This window comes from Eublepharis macularius, chromosome 12 (genome assembly GCF_028583425.1).
Source record: "Eublepharis macularius isolate TG4126 chromosome 12, MPM_Emac_v1.0, whole genome shotgun sequence".
NCBI lineage: Eukaryota > Metazoa > Chordata > Lepidosauria > Squamata > Eublepharidae > Eublepharis > Eublepharis macularius.
In genome coordinates, this window is record NC_072801.1 from 1,036,081 (window position 1) to 1,051,753 (window position 15,673).

At 54.7% G+C, this 15,673-nt stretch overlaps 1 protein-coding gene across 2 annotated transcripts in view; it reads right to left on the bottom strand.

Moving 5' to 3' along the window:
- USP31 (ubiquitin specific peptidase 31) overlaps positions 1–6,041 on the bottom strand; it is a 56,412-nt gene extending 50,371 nt beyond the window's left edge. For both annotated transcript variants that reach the window (XR_008597963.1, XM_054993045.1), the window contains exon 1: positions 5,335–6,041. Coding sequence is in view for 1 of the 2 variants with exons in the window: in XM_054993045.1 (XP_054849020.1) it covers positions 5,335–5,985 (651 nt within the window). In the remaining variant the exon portion in view is untranslated. The remainder of the gene's footprint in view (positions 1–5,334) is intronic.
- Positions 6,042–15,673: the final 9,632 nt, after the last annotated feature.

Here is a 15,673-nt window from a genome sequence, read left to right on the forward strand (position 1 = left end):
GGCGCCCACTGAATGGAAAAACTCGGGCCCCTCTCCCTGCACCGAGCCCCGCCCCTGTGGCCCAAGGGAGCATAGGATGGGAACTACCACGAGAGCCAATCCGCGGGTGCTTTCCGGGTGGGCAAACCCCCCTCCCTGCGCCCAATCAGCTGCCCACGCACCCTACAAAACCTCCAGCTGTGCCGCTCATGAACTCAGGTAGGTGAGCACACGGCCGAAAGCTCTGCCCGTCAGCCTCTTGCCGCAGGGATTTTGTGCGCGAGGTGGAAGAATGGTTACTCATGGTTGTGGGCCATGAGTGCAGTGGGGGGGACTTGGCGGAAAACTGGGAGCACTTCGCTCGAGGGAAGAAGGGCAAAGTCCAGAATGCCTGGCCAACTAATGACACCCACCCAAGTCCCCTATTTGATTCTGGAGTCCCAGCTTGGGAAGGAGCGAGGCAGGACTGACGGGTAAGAAGGAACTGGGGCGGCAGCTAACCCGGCTCGCTGGTTTGTGCCAGCTGCCCCCCTCACCTGAACTCCCCTGACCGCCATCCTCTGCAGGCGAGGCTAAGCGGGGAGCGGGGGGTGCCGGTTACCCAGTTGGGGGCTCTGGTCAGACTCCCTCATCCAGGGGCCCTCCCGGCAGAGGAGGACGGGCAGCCGCGGGACAGGCTGCCTGGGTGTTTGTAACACCATGTTGCTGGAGGGTGCGCTCAGCCCCTTGACTTTCTCCCTCACAGGATAAGATCTTCCCGAGGCAGAGTGCTGTCTCACCAGAGGGTCATGCATCATCTGGTCACAAGCTGCACCTGTGGAGCTGCCGCTGCTGCTTCCAGACATTGCAGGTGTCCTCTGAATGTCTGGCTGGGGTGGGGGGGGGGGGCCTCCACTGAGAACTTCCATTCTCTATCAGACTGAGCTGCTGGTATCTGAGAAGGCCGGAAGACGGTTGCTGCATGCAAGAAAAGGAGGAAGTTGCTGCCGGGAGGTGGGGGATCTGGAGCGATCTCTTCGGATCTCCTTCTCCAGGAAGATGGACCACCTTCCTTCCTTCTTCTGTTTGCGGAAGCAGGGACGGACTTGGAAATCTGGTCCGGGGAGGGGGTAAACGATGACCCCTGGAGCAGTATCTCTGCATCCCTCTGTATATCTTTTTCTCTTTCTGAATGTTTGTTTATTCTGAGCTTGTGTCTGTTCTCAAATAAAAGGTATTTCACAAATTACTGTTTAAAACAGCATTCTGCTAATCTGTCAATAAGCTAATAATCTCATTACTCAAAAGACTTAGTAGCTGTTTAGAACAGTTAACAAGCCCAGTCAAATGATTTATACAGTTAACCCTATTAGAAAAATCAGAAGTATCTGTGGCATGAAATCTGGCCCACAGCAGAATCCTTAATACCCTTTCGTATTTGCAAATTGCTGCTAACATCCTGAAGATGCAGAGAGGAGGAAATGGAAACTTTTTATTTTAAAAGTCTATGGAGGGGATCTTTTTAATGGACTGTTCCTTTACTCATCCTTCCACACAGCTTTCATTTACTGCACCACCTATTAACATATGGGGACCCATTTTTCACCCATCCATGCTCTTTTCCAAGAGAAAACTGTGGAATCAGTGCACGGCTTTTATTTGTGTCTTGTTTCCCATCCAAGATACACCCTTGCGGCAGTTAAAGAAACTACATCAGAGTGGACTAAGTCTATTATTATTATTATTATTATTATTATTATTATAAAAATACAACCGCAGAAAGAAATCACTAAGTATAGTACATTTAGAGGGCACCCTCAGTTCAAAGAGTCTGCCAAAAGGTGGACTGAGGAGTTTTTTTAAAAAACATGGCCTGGGGTGGGGGGAGGGAGGAGGGTCGTATAAGGAATTTTTAAGAGGCGCCTGGGGAACATTAGGGTTAGGATGACATACTGAAGAGATAAAGATACCAGCAAATTACTGACACCGAAGATACAAAATAGAAGAGAGTCCAGTAGCACCTTTAAGACTAACCAACTTTACTGTAGCATAAGCTTTCGAGTACCACAGCTCTCTTCATCGGATGCATCTGACGAAGAGAACTGTGATTCTCGAAAACTTATGCTACAGTAAAGTTGGTTAGTCTTAAAGGTGCTACAGGACTCTCTTCTATTTTGCTACTACAGACTAACACGGCTAACTCCTCTGGATCTACGGCTGAAGATACAGTGTCAGAATCCCCCACTCCAGCCACCCATTCGAGAGTACAAAGACACAGCTATTTGACCAGTTTCTGTACCATGCATCTGACGAAGAGAACTGTGAGTCTCGAAAACTTATGCTACAGTGAAGTTGGTTAGTCTTAAAGGTGCTACTGGACTCTTTTCGATTTTGCTACCACAGACTAACACGGCTGACTCCTCTGCAGCTATTTTAACTGCCCGCTGCTACTGACAAATCCAGGCCAGGAATCAGCACCTCTTCTGTATCCAGTCAAACAGCCTGGAAAGTGGGTAGGCAGGCAGGATGCCGTTGATGGAAGCAGTTAACAACCAGAGAGATTAAAAGCATCTCATCCAGCACAAAGCAGCAAGAAATCGCCCCTCCTCCGAAAGTCACCGCCTGCCGCAGCTGTGCAGAAAATGTGTTCAATCGAATCTCTCACAAGCAAGATGTAAGGGGTGAAAACTCACTTGCCAAACTACTTGGCTATAGGAAAGCCACTCGCCCACCTCCCTTGGCGCCATCAACTGTGACAAGGCCCACAGAGTAGGATGCGAGTAACTCAACGCCCACATTCAGGTGGAGGAAGACCAACAGCCCAGGGGAGTTCTTCACGCCTTGTCCAAGAGGGCATCAACACGCCGAGTTAATTTACTATGAAAAATATTCCACGAAAAATATTCCAAATCCTTCCTTTCTAGAATATGCCAGGCGCTTTTCCATTCTGGGAAGAGGCACCCCAGGAAGGGTGGGGCAAGTCCTTCTTCTCCAGTTTCAAGAGCCTGAATTAACGACGACACATCCTCACCTTTACAGCCTCTCTTGGCAAGGCAACCCAACAGTTAAAGCACATCAGGGCCTAGTCCAGGTGCTCCTGCGTGCATGGCCCAAGAACACCGACTGGTATACTGTGTAAGACCCATCACCACTGATGGGGCACATGCCAGAAAGAACTCTTGGCTGAAATTCTGACCCCAAAGAATATTTCAATTCAAACTCCACAAAGGACTTGGGAGTCCCTGCAGTATACAGAAACTCACAACGCACACCTCTGGCAGCACCATTCTGGATTTAAGCTGCTCCGTGCTGTCCTCCAAAATTCCGGGAGTCCAAACACTCCAGAAGCCTGTGCTAACAACTCTTCAACTCCCTCGCAGAAAAGCAGATCCACGAACTGCAGAAGCAGTGCAACTGCAAACAACCCACGGAAGAAATCGCCCAGCACGGTGTTGTTCTACCGCACGTATCCTATGACTTCAAGGATAAACTAACTTTGCTGGACTCCTACCGAGGATTAGATCCCAAGCTAGAATGAACACACAAAATTAGTACACTGTGAGCCCCAAGATGATTAGGCTCGGAAGACAAAGAACACAGCACTTCCTGAATGAAGCCCGTGGAGCGGTTTGCCTGCTATACCTGGGGGCTGGCAGTACACGTACCCACTGCCACAGGCTGGAATCTTCAACAGCACCATCTCCAAATAAATTTTAGAAACTACAAGGTACTTCAGGTTTGTCCTGAGTTGTAAAATTGTTCTCCCAAAACCTGTGTGATACAGTCTCTAAACCAATCAGAATGTGTCAAGTGTCCAACAGCATGAGAGGTTTTCTGCATGGTAACAAGGTGGCACAATATCTTGGGGGATTCCTCCCACCCGCAAATGAGCGCTGCAAAAGAAAAATATTGCATGGAAGTAGCAGCACATGGATTCAGAAAATGCTCGCTGACAACTTGCAGCAGTTTGGGGAGAAGCTGTACCTGACGAAGGGAGCTTTGACTCTCGAAAGCTTATCTCCTGGAAATCCTGCTGGTCTTTAAGGTTTGACTGGATCTGAATCTTGCTCTTCTGTGGCAGACCAACATGGCTACCCACCTGAAATGATCCACAAATGCCAACAAAGCACTTGCTACCCAAGACTATCCTCCTCGGCAGTCTTTCCCCTACTAAATTTCGTGCCAAAAACGTGATTTAGCTTCGCCTGAAAGATGTGCTGCTTGTGCGTGTCAAACCCTCCTCGCAGGGCAAGAACTGCTGCAGCGTTCTGAAAAATCCCCCATCACTTGGGCACCACTGGCTAGACACGCAAGCCAGGTCAGCTGCTGCTGAAACAAGAGGGAAATCTGCTTAAACCAGTGACCTACATCTGGCACACCAGAAGGGCAAAGCTCGCTTTTGGGGGCAACGCTGCCTGGGCAAGCAGTGGCCCTTTTTACCTCGGAAGGACATCACACAGAGAGAGCTTACTTCACACAACCCGCACGCGCTCTTAACTTGCCCTTACTTTAATGGACACACTTAAACAGGGATTCTGGAAGCTCATAACTTTATGACTATACAAACCAATCTTCACCAGCAGCTGACGGCAAAACCTCTGGAATCCTTCAACTATAAATCCTGACTGTGCTGTTGTGGCCTCCGGCCAGTCCCCCTGTCTCATGGGACGATGCAGGACGAAGCAGGGTTCTGCTGAGCATTCCCTGTTCCCCTTACCCAGGCATTTAAAATCAAGAGCCAGTTTTCACCACTTCCCATAAAAGTACCCTAAAGTGGGAGATTCATTCACAGGGCTTCAAATATTACACGACTCTCCATATGCAAGACTAAATATCAAGAACCGGCCTCAGAATGTAACTTGAATGCCAGAATTTGGCCCTGGGAAACTGGGGAAACTGGGGGCTGTTAAGCTCAGACAAGCGCTCTCTCTCAATCAGCCGGCAGGCCCCGAGAGAAAACTCTGCCTTCACGGAATCCTAAGTGCTAGTGGGAGACTGAAGTTGCCCGCAAAGGTTAACATGAGCCAGAACTCAGCCCACGGGACCGGTTTGGTCTCAACACCTGCACCTGTGTGTGGAGTGCCCACCGGCATGAAGGCCCTGCAGGCAGCCCTGGAGGGGAGGGGGGGCGAGTTCTGCCGACCCTCCCCCCCCCGGCACACGAGTCGCCCTCCGTCCCCAGGCAGAAGCCTCGGCAGGGGACCCCCCCCCCCGCCCGCCCGCCCGCCCGCGGGCTCCATGCGCAAGGCCAAAGCGTGGGCCGGGGGGGGGGGTGCCGCCTTCGGCCCCTGGGGGAGGCCCGGCCCGGCGTCTCCTCCCGGCCCCCGGCCCCGCGGGGAGAGTGCGGCGGGCAGGCGGAGGCTCCGGGGCGCCCACCTTGAAGTGGCGGCTGTGCTGCGGGGTGTACTCGAGGGTCCAGAGGGCGCGCACGAGCTGGGCCAGCTGCTCCGTCACCTCCCCCTGCGCCGCCGCCGCCGCCTCGCCCTCCGCGCCGCGCCGGGGCCCCTCGGGGCGCGGCTCCCGGTCCTGGTCCTGCTCCCGGTCCCGGTCCGGCGGCGGGGCGCGCCGGTAGTGCTCGAGGGCCAGGAACTCGGCGAAGAGCTCGGTGTTGCTGAGGCACTGCAGGACGGCGTTCATGAAGCAGGTGTTGCCGTGGTTGCGCAGGCCCGCCACGCCGGGCACCGGCAGCGAGCAGGAGGGCGGCGGCGGCTCGGGCTCGGGCTCCGGGCGGGGCTGCAGGCAGCGGGCGGGGGCGGCGGGGCCGGGCGGCGGCGAGGGCCGGGCGGGGGCGAGGGCCGGGGCGGCGGGAGCGGGGGCGGCGGCCGGGGTCCCGTGCTCGGAGCCCAGGTGCGAGAGCGTCGAGAGCGTCTTCAGCACGCGGCTCATGAAGCCGCCCAGCGAGCGCGCCCCGGAGCCCCCGCCGCCGCCGCCGCCCGGCCCCCGCCCGCGGAACAGCAGCCGCTTGCTGAAGGAGCGCTTCTCCTTGGCCGAGGCCGCGGCCGGCGCGCCGCTCACCCGGCCCGACATGCTGGCGGCCCGGCCGCGGCCTGGCCTAGCTGCGATCCCCGCCTCCCCTCCCTCGCCCGCCCGCCCGCCCGCCCGCCGGGGACCAGCGGAGGAGGAGGAGGAGGCGGCGGCGGCGGCGGCCGGGGAGGAGCCGGCGCAGCCCGGCTGTCGCGTGCGAAGCCGGCGGCGCCATGCCGGAGTAGGGCAGCGCCCGCCCAGCGCCAGTGCCCCGCCGCCATCTTGGCTCCTGGCAACGCCGCTGAGGCGGGGCGAGGCGGGACGGGCCTGCGCCAGGGGCGGCCTAGTGCGGCGGCGGCTTCGGGGCGCCGGGCTGCCCGCCTCTCCCTCCGGCCTCCGCGGCGCTCCGGAGCGGGCCAAGCGGCCAGCAGGACGCGGGGGGCCGCTTGAAGCGGTCGCGGGGGGCCGAGGTGGGGATCGCGCCCTGCCTGCCCGCGGGCCCGGCCGAGCTCTGCCTCCCCGCGGGCAGTTCCCCGGCGCCTGGCTCCGGCCGCCTGACCGCTCGCCCTGCCTGGTGGGACGAGCGGGCGCGACCCCCGGGCGCCGAAGGGCCCGTGGCTGGTTGCTGGTGGGAGGAGGGAAACGTCGGGACTGGCAGGTTATTTTAAACGGATTTTCAGGAATTCATATGATCGTTATATTGAGACGAAACAAGAAGGCCGGAGCATCAAAAGCATCACAGCCCACTACTCCGTAGCTCCCCCACTGAAGCTCGGATCCTCATGGGTCCTCCAGATTTTTAAATGGGGTCAACCCAAAACTCACAGCCTTTTATTTATTTATAAAATAAAATAAATACAGCCCCATATCATGCCCATTGCCACAGACTACACCCAAAAGTTCATGCCCCCACTGCTTCGTGGCACCACCACCAGCAAAAACAGGCATCAAAAGCATGGATCTTCCAGATTTTACATGAGGTCATCCCAAACTCACAATACGGTCTCATATTATGTCCATAGCCACAGAATAGATCACAAGCATCACACACACACCCCTAAGTGGCACCATCATGGTGCAAAAATGTGGTTTCAAGGCTCAGATCCTCTGGGTTTCACATGACATTACCCAAAACCCACCATGCAATCCCAGACTACGTCCATAGCCACAGACTGAACCACAATCATGAACCCACCACTTGGTGGTGCTGCCACAGCACAAAAACATTGTTCCGAGGCAGGGATCCTCATGCGTCCTAGGGATTTTTACATGGAGTCAGTCAAAATGTGCCATTCAGTCACAGGTCATGTCCATAGCCATAGGTCAAACTACAAATACCAGAATCTGCTGCTTTGTGAAGCTGCCACAGAGGAAAAACAGCAATACAGAGAGAATCACAAAAGTCAACAACCCAGCAATATATCATGACAGACTAAATAAAAATGTCCTTAAAGTTCCATATTCCTGATAATTCAGGTTCCATTCAGTATAGAGGTCCAATTCTATGTACCCCTGAAAAAGCAGCTCCCAGCCACTCTCTATTGTTTCCAGAGATGGGGTAAGCCTTTCCAGGGCTAAGATACCTTAACGAGACACACTGGGCACCCCTTGGCCAAAAGCCAGTCCCAATGCAAGCTAAACCAAGAACGCTCAACAGAACCCAACATCAAACCTGAGACTCTTGCCCAGAACCAAATTAAAGCAAGGGACACTGTTGCAAGCCCAATAGAACCACTGTGAGTCAATGCCAGGAAGAACCAGGGCCAATGTGGGAACACCACAGGACAGAACCAAGCACCAGCATCAACCAACCTGGCGCAAGCACAGGCAATGGCAAACACACACACACACACACACAGTGGTATAAGATCCTTCTAGCAGGGAAGGCCTCAGAGGGAGAGGGAAAGGGAGAGTTTGGGGCCGTCCGAGCTCTCCGCTCGGCCTACAGTCTGCCTACAGTCTGCATCGAGACAGAGATGCAGAAGCTGCCCTTCATCACTGGCCCTCCAGTTCCTTGCCACCTCTGCAAAGAAGAAAGTTAACAGGACACAAGAACAACAAAACAGCATTTGCTACCTTCTTTTATTGGTGTTTCTGTGGGTTTGCTTCTGCTTGTTTTAATTTAACATTTTGGTATGGCTATGGTGTCAAATTCTCTGTTTTCCCTAATATCTCTCTGAATGTTCCTCTTCCAGTGGTAAGAGAACAGCATTTTTGATGCTGATTTTCTTAATTGTCTGTACAGATTTTTGCTGAGGTCCAAGGATTGTGTTCACAGGGCTGGAAGATTTTTTTTTCTTTTTTTTGAGGACAGAAGATTCCAAGCTGGAGTGTGCATTTTGTTGCGTGCCCAGTGGATAAAGTGTCGCTCCTGCTGATTTTCTACCTAAGTTTAACTTTAGGAAGAGTGCTTTTTCCTTCCTCCCGACACAGAATAACAGAGGTGCAGGCATAAGGTATGTGCTCACTTCACTCACTCCAGAGTTGGGAAACTGAAGGGCGACAAGCTGACCTTCAGGAAGTCCAATGGCTCAACTCTCCAGGGGAGCAGCGAAGGCATGAGAGGAGACTTTGAACTGTGAGAAAGAGGTCCAGCCAGAGCATGAGCAGAATAGCATGGTATGCACAGAAATGTGGAGTGTCAGAGCTTGCGTTCAGCATGTGCCTAGGGGAGAGAGAGAGATTTATATTCAGAGACTTGGTTAAGCATTAGAAAAGAAATGAGAGTTCTTTATTGTAAGAACTCCATACTGGATAGGAAAGAGAGACAGTTGCCTATCTAGGTATCTAGTCTAAGGATGGCAGGAAAAGTCCTGCATCCATGGTCCAAGATGGAGAGCAAGAGGTTAATATGTGACAGAGAAAGAAGAAGGTGTTACCAAGAATAAGTCTACAAGAAACTCCTATCAGAAAAAAAGATATTCTGTATTTACAGCCCAATCCTAAGAACAGGCTTGGCATCCGTGCTCACACAGACGTAAAAGGAGCACTGCTCCACCGCTGAGAGCCACACTGGCGCCCAAGTGCGGCAAGGCAAAACGCAGCTGCCGCCAAGAGTACTTGCCCGTTGTTCCCCTGACAACCCCGCTCACAGCAGCCAATGGCCACACCGCTCCCCTGACAAGCAGGCAAGGAGCAAGAAGCGGCGCAGCCAATGGAGCCACTGTGTTCCCCCCTGCCCACCAACAACCCAGCCATCAGCGAGCAGGCATCACTGCCAAGGAGGGGGGAAGAGGTGACAGTGAAGGTTCGGATCGAACGCCAACCCTCTCGTCCATCCAGCCCCCATTTCTGATGAGGGCCAGGCCAGTGGCCGCAGCTTGATGCGCCTGCAAATCCCCACAGCCACCGCCACTACCGCGAGAAACAGGTTCCCCCTCCCTGAAAAGTGGGACCAGAAAGGCAGCAGGACCCAGCAGGGGTCGCACTCGCAGCCTGTACCATTTGGGATCAGCCCCCAGGTCCTGGAGAGGCAGGTTGGGAGGCAGGTTCTTCAATGAGTGATAGGAATGCCCATTGGAAAACATTCAAGAGGCCAGAAGGGAGTGCAAAGTGCCCACAGACTTGTGGTAGCGCCATTTGAACACATCACTGCATCACAACGATGCGAGAACACGGGTTGGACCTCAAGAGCCATGCCCCAGTCCAGGGGTGACACCACCTCAGTGGACTGACAGCCACTGGACTGGGAGCAAAGAAACTACTCCGGGGGCCACCACCCACCTCCTCCCAGTGCCAGGTTTCAGAAGTCCATCCCTGCTTCCGCAAACAGCAAAAACGAGGGTGGTCCATCTTCCCAGAGGAGGAGTCCCAGAGATCTGAAAATATTGCTTCAGATCCCCCACCTTCCAGCGGCAACTTCCTCCTTTTCCCACATGCAGCAACCATCTTCCTGCCTTATCAGATGCCAGCAGCTCAGTCTGATAGAGATGTCCAGGGTCTGAGGCGCAGCCCTCAGACTTGCCGGGAGGAGGGGACGAGAGACAGCCAGGAGACAGCTGCCCAGTCGTCCCAGCAGACACCCAGGGCCAGAACCTGCCTACACAGGAGGGAGGGGAAGAAGCACCCAAGCCTCAGAGGGTTAGAAGGGGCAGGTGGAAGCCAGCTAGTCCCACCCTCCAGTGGGAGTCTAGGAGGCCAGGCAGGGAGAGTGGGGTCAACCCAGAGGGGACCAGAACAGAGGGAGAGGGCAAAGGCAGCAGGGACAGACAGACAGCAGCTATCCAAACAGAAACCTTACCAGCCAGGTAGGAGAAGCAGCCACAGCAGCTCAGAGCCACGCCCCAGCCTGCAGCCCAGCTAAAAGGCAATAGCCTGGTCCGGGGGTGCCAGAAACAAAGCAACTCCAGGTGGAGCTGCCTGGGGCACTCTGTAGGAGAAGCTGGGCAGCCAGCCAAGGAGACACAGCTGTGCCTGCCTCCAGCAGTCAGCTCAGCCAGAGAGGCACAGGTGGGCCGGCCCAGTGCTTCCAGCCAAATGAGCACAGATGCAGCTGCCTAGGCCAGCCAGAGCCATGGTTAGAGGGCAGGAGGAGGGCGTGGTTGACAGGTGGAGCAGGGAAAGGCTGAAGGGATAAAAGGGAAGTCCACCCACAGGGCACGGTGGGTTGAGGGTTATTGGAGGTTGGATGGGGGAAAATGAGCAAGGAAAGAAGGCAGCAAAGGAGGAAAACGAGGAAGATAGACACAGGAGCAGAGCTAGGTTAAGCGGGCTTGCTGGTGGCTTGAGAGGGTGCATGGGCGATGTGTACCTCCTCTCCGGACCCTGCATGATCCCTAGCAGCGTCCCAGTGCCAAAGCCAGGTATACCGGCGCCCAACACAGCAGCGCCCAGGAGAAAACCTGACAAGAGAATGAAAGTTCTCAGTGGAGCTCCCCCCCCACTCCTGTCCTGCCAGACATTCACAGGCCACACTTCATTTCCCACTCCACTTCCTAAAGTTATATTGAGGGGGTGAAGGGGCAGGGAAGCTGCATGGAGCGCCACTTGACACCTGCTCCTCCTGGCAGCAGAGCCCACCCTATCCATCCCAGCCCTGACCCAGGAAACATTTGCAGGGTTGTGTGAGAAGACATCTTGACAGGGAGTTTGGAGCAGCGGTGGCTACTGTCAATGTCAGGGAAATGAGCAAACAGACAGCAATTTGTTGTTTTTCAACACATTTTATTCAACTGGAAAAGTTGCAGAGGTTCTCTTGGCTGGAAAGGGAGCAAATGCAGTTTGTGCAGCCGTCAGATCAGCAAATCCATCCCACGTCCTGCCTTCTTAGGGGTGAGGCTGCGATGCGGGCTGCTTTGGCAAACTGTTCCCTGAGCTGGACCTGAATGGCACTCGAGGAGGATCACCGGGGCTGGAACAGCCATGCTCCGTGGTTTCCCAGATGAGTCGCAACCTGCCTGCAAGGGAAACAGACACATGTGTTGCAAGTGACCGAACCCAGTGTGCGGCCGAGGCCAAGCCCAATCTGTAATGTCTGGGAAGGCGTCCAGGGGTGGAAGCAACAGCAGCAGCTCCAGAGGATGAACCTCTGGTGAGAAAGAGCTCTGCTTTGGGATGATCTTATCCTGTGAGGGTGAAAGTCAGGTGGCTGAGCATCCTTCAGCAACAGGGAGTTATGAACCTCCAGTCAACCCGACCTGTGGCTGCACTTCATCCTCTGCCTGGAGGGGCCCCAGCTGAGGGAGTCTGAACAAACCACCCACATAGGTAGCACCACCTTCCATGGCTGTGTCAAGAGCAGTTTTCTGGGCAACTGCCTCTGTGGCAGGGCAGGAACTGCTGCCACTGCCCCTTCTCCTGCCAAGCCTCACCTGAAGAGCCTGGCAGTCAGGAGAGTTCAGGAGAGGGGAGGAGCTGGCACAAATCAGCGAGCGGGGTTAGCTGCCACCCCAGCTCCTCCTTACCTGTCAGTGCTCCCTCGCTCCTTACCGAGCTGGGACTCCAGAGTCGGATAACCTGCAAGGGGACTTTGGTGGTTATCGTTAGTTGGTTAGACATTCTGGACTTTGCCCTTCTTCCCCTGAGAGAGTGCAAAGTGCTGCCAATTTTCCACTAAGTCCCCCCAGTGCACTCATGGCCCACCACTGTGAGTACCCGTTCACACACCTCACGCACAAAGTCCCTGCAGCAGGAAGCTGCCGGGCAGAGCCTCTGGCAACCGTCCACTTACCTGAGTTCCCGAGTGGCGCAGCTGGAGGTTTAGTAGGGTGCATGGGAAGGTGATTGGGTGCGGGGAGGGGGGATCGCCCACTCCAGAAGTGCATGCAGATTGATCTGCTCAGTAGTCGCCATCCTGTGCCCTGTTCAGGCTGCAGGGGTGGGGCAGAGCCTAGGGAGAGGGGCCCGAGTTTTCCCGTTCAATGGGCACCTATGGGCTACGCCTCTTTTTTTCATGGCATAACTTTTTGCCACTGCAGAGGGTGTTCCCGGGCCTGGGGCAGCTTATGAAGTTGGGCCCGCCCCTCCCCCAGCACAGGTGCAGGGACTCATGCCTCACATGTTCGTTCGGCCACCCAGCATGGTCATGGGCGGCACCCACTCACGTTAACACGCCTCTCCACCTGCTGGTGGAAGGGGGGTTACACCCGTGTAAGTGCAAGTTGCGCCCACGTAAGCCTTAGTTCTCTTCCTATGCACTTTCCACCCTCCCATTAGGATTCCACTGTTAGATTACAAAATTTGGGGGGGGGGGAATAATTTGTCTCTTCAGATAACAAAAAGAAAAATGGGGTGGTGTTGTATCTAAAACCAGCATCGAAACCAGAACTTATAGTACCTGACAATCATGGTAGATTTGTGGGGGACAGGGTTTGACATTAACAGTGCAATCCTAACCCCCGAGGCTGCACCATCGCTCGTGTGCCTGAGTAAATGGGGCGGTGCTGGACGGCACCCTAATGACTTCGCAGGATAGTCCCGCCAGTGCCCGAGCATGGCAAGGCAAAATGCAGCAGCCCCTGGGAGGTCCCGCCCACTGTTCCCCTGACAACCCCGCTCACACCAGCCAATGGCCACACCCCTCCCCTCACATCCCGGTGAGAGAACAGCAGTGGTGCAGCCAATGAGGAGGCTGCGATCGCCGCCGCTGCCACCGCCGCTGCCAATAGGCCCCCATCAGGGGGCGGGCATCCCTGCCAGGGAGAGGGCAGGGGTGACAGTGAGGGTCCAGATTGAACACCCCCTCCCTTACACGTTCAGCCCCCATTTCTGATGAGGGCCAGGCCAGTAGCCGCAGCTCAGAGCGCCTGCACATGCCCACTTCCACTGCCACCACCAAAAGAAAAAGGTTCCCCCCCCCTGAAAAGTAGGGCCAGACAGTAGGGAGCTGATCTCTGTTGCCTGGAGAGCAGTTGTACTTCCGGGAGATCTCCAGCTACCACCTAGAGACCGGCAACCCTAATCAGTCCCCAGGTTCCGAAGAAGCAGGTGGGGGGGAGGCGGGGCCGCCAAAGAGTGACAGGAACACCCATTGAAAACCACGTGGGAGGCCGGGAGGCTGTTTGGAAACGAGGGGAAGGAAAAGCGCGCTCAGACTTGCTGCCGCGCAACGGGAACACATCACTGCATCTCTACAAAGTGAGAGCGGGGGCTGGGCCTTGATAGCCATGTCCCAGTACTGGGGAGATGCCCCCCCCCAGAGCCAACTGAGAGACCCTCCCCCTGCCAAGCCCATCCCTGCTTCTGCAAACACAACCCCCACCCCCTGGCAGCAGCTTTCCACCTGCACCCCGTCTTCCTGGCTTTTCAGATGCCAGCCCCTCAGCCTAACAGAGAATGAAAGTCCTCAGTGCCTCCCCACTCCCTGCAGACATTCATGGGCCACAGTTCAATTCCCACCCCTCTGCCTGACGTTACATTGGGGGGAGGAAGGGGGCAGGGAGGCTGAACGGGGTCCGCTTGATACATTTGTGGGGATATGTGAGTGGAAATATGTGACAGGGATGTTGGGGGAGGAGCCAAGGACAAAGTCAGACACGCAAACACAGAAGTTGATTGTTGTTGGGGGTTTTCCGGGCTGTATTGCCGTGGTCTTGGCATTGTAGTTCCTGACGTTTCGCCAGCAGCTGTGGCTGGCATCTTCAGAGGTGTAGCACCAAAAGACAGAGATCTCTCAGTGTCACAGTGTGGAAAAGATGTAGGTCATTTGTATCTACTCAGGAGGGGTGGGGTTGAGCTGAGTCATTCTGTAAGAGTTTCCCAGGGTGTGGAATGCTAATGGCGGGAGGCTTCACTGTAACCTGAGGAGGTTCTTTTGCATATGGATTGGTGCTTGATGTGCTAATCTTCTCTGCAGGGCTATTGTCGGGTGTGGAGTGTTTTGTTGGCCTGGTGTTTTTCAGAACTGGAGCCCATGCTCTGTTCATTCTTAAGGTTTCTTCTTTCCTGTTGAAGTTTTGCTTATGCTTGTGAATTTCAATGGCTTCCCTGTGCAGTCTGACAAAGTAGTTGGAAGTGTTGTCCAGTATTTTGGTGTCCTGGAATAAGATACTGTGCCCTGTTTGAGTTAGGCTATGTTCAGCCACTGCTGATTTTTCAGGCTGTCCAAGTCTGCAGTGTCTTTCATGTTCTTTTATTCTTGTCTGGATGCTACGCTTTGTGGTCCCGATGTAAACTTGTCCACAGCTGCAGGGTATACGGTATACTCCTGCAGAGGTGAGGGGGTCTCTGCTGTCTTTTGCTGATCGTAGCATCTGTTGTATTTTTCGGGTGGGTCTGAATACTGCTTGAAGGTTATGCTTTTCCATAAGCTTTCCCATCTGATCAGTAATTCCTTTGATATATGGCAAAAACACTTTTCCTGTAGGTGACTGTTTTTCCTTGGTTGTTTGATTCATCCTGGGTTTGATTGCTCTTCGGATTTCATTTCTGGAGTAGCCATTTGCCTGAAGTGCGTGGTTTAGATGATTAATTTCCTCATTGACCTACATCTTTTCCACACTGTGACACTGAGAGATCTCTGTCTTTTGGTGCTACACCTCTGAAGATGCCAGCCACAGCTGCTGGCGAAACGTCAGGAACTACAATGCCAAGACCACGGCAATACAGCCCGGAAAACCCCCAACAACCATCGTTCTCCGGCCGTGAAAGCCTTCGACAATACACAGAAGTTGATTGTTTTTCGACTCGTTTTATTAAACTGGAAAAAGCGCCATTGTTTCAAGGCTGGAAAGGGAGCCAAGGCATTTCACACAACCCTCCTTCTTGCTCCCAGGGGCGAGGCTGAGACGCGGGCTGCGGTAGGATATTGCTTCCAGGGCGGGATCTGAATGTCACTCGCAGAGGATTGGGGGGCAGGGGGGGGAGTGGACATGCTCCAGACGTGCCTGCAAGGGAAAAACACACATGTGGGCTTTGCCTCGGTCCACGGCCGAGGCAAACCCCGCACTCCAACATCTGAGAAGATGCACAAAGTAAAAAGCGGCAGCGGCAGCAACCAGCTGATGCCAGACCGTCTGGCGATGATGCACTCTGCCTTGGGGTGCTTTTACCTTTAAGGGAGGAAACGAGCTGGTAGTTACAAACACCTGGTCAAGAGTAGCTTTCTGGGCAACTGCCTCTGGGGCGGGCAGGGACGGCCACCATCGCCCCCTCCCCTACTGAGCCTCATCTGAAGAGGCTAGTGGTCAGGTGGGTTCAGGTGAAGGGGCAGTTAGCAGTAATCAGCGGGACAGGTTCGCCATCACCCCATCTCCTCCGTACCTGTCAGCGTTCCCTTGTTCTTTACCAAGCTGGAACTTCAGAGTCAGGACAC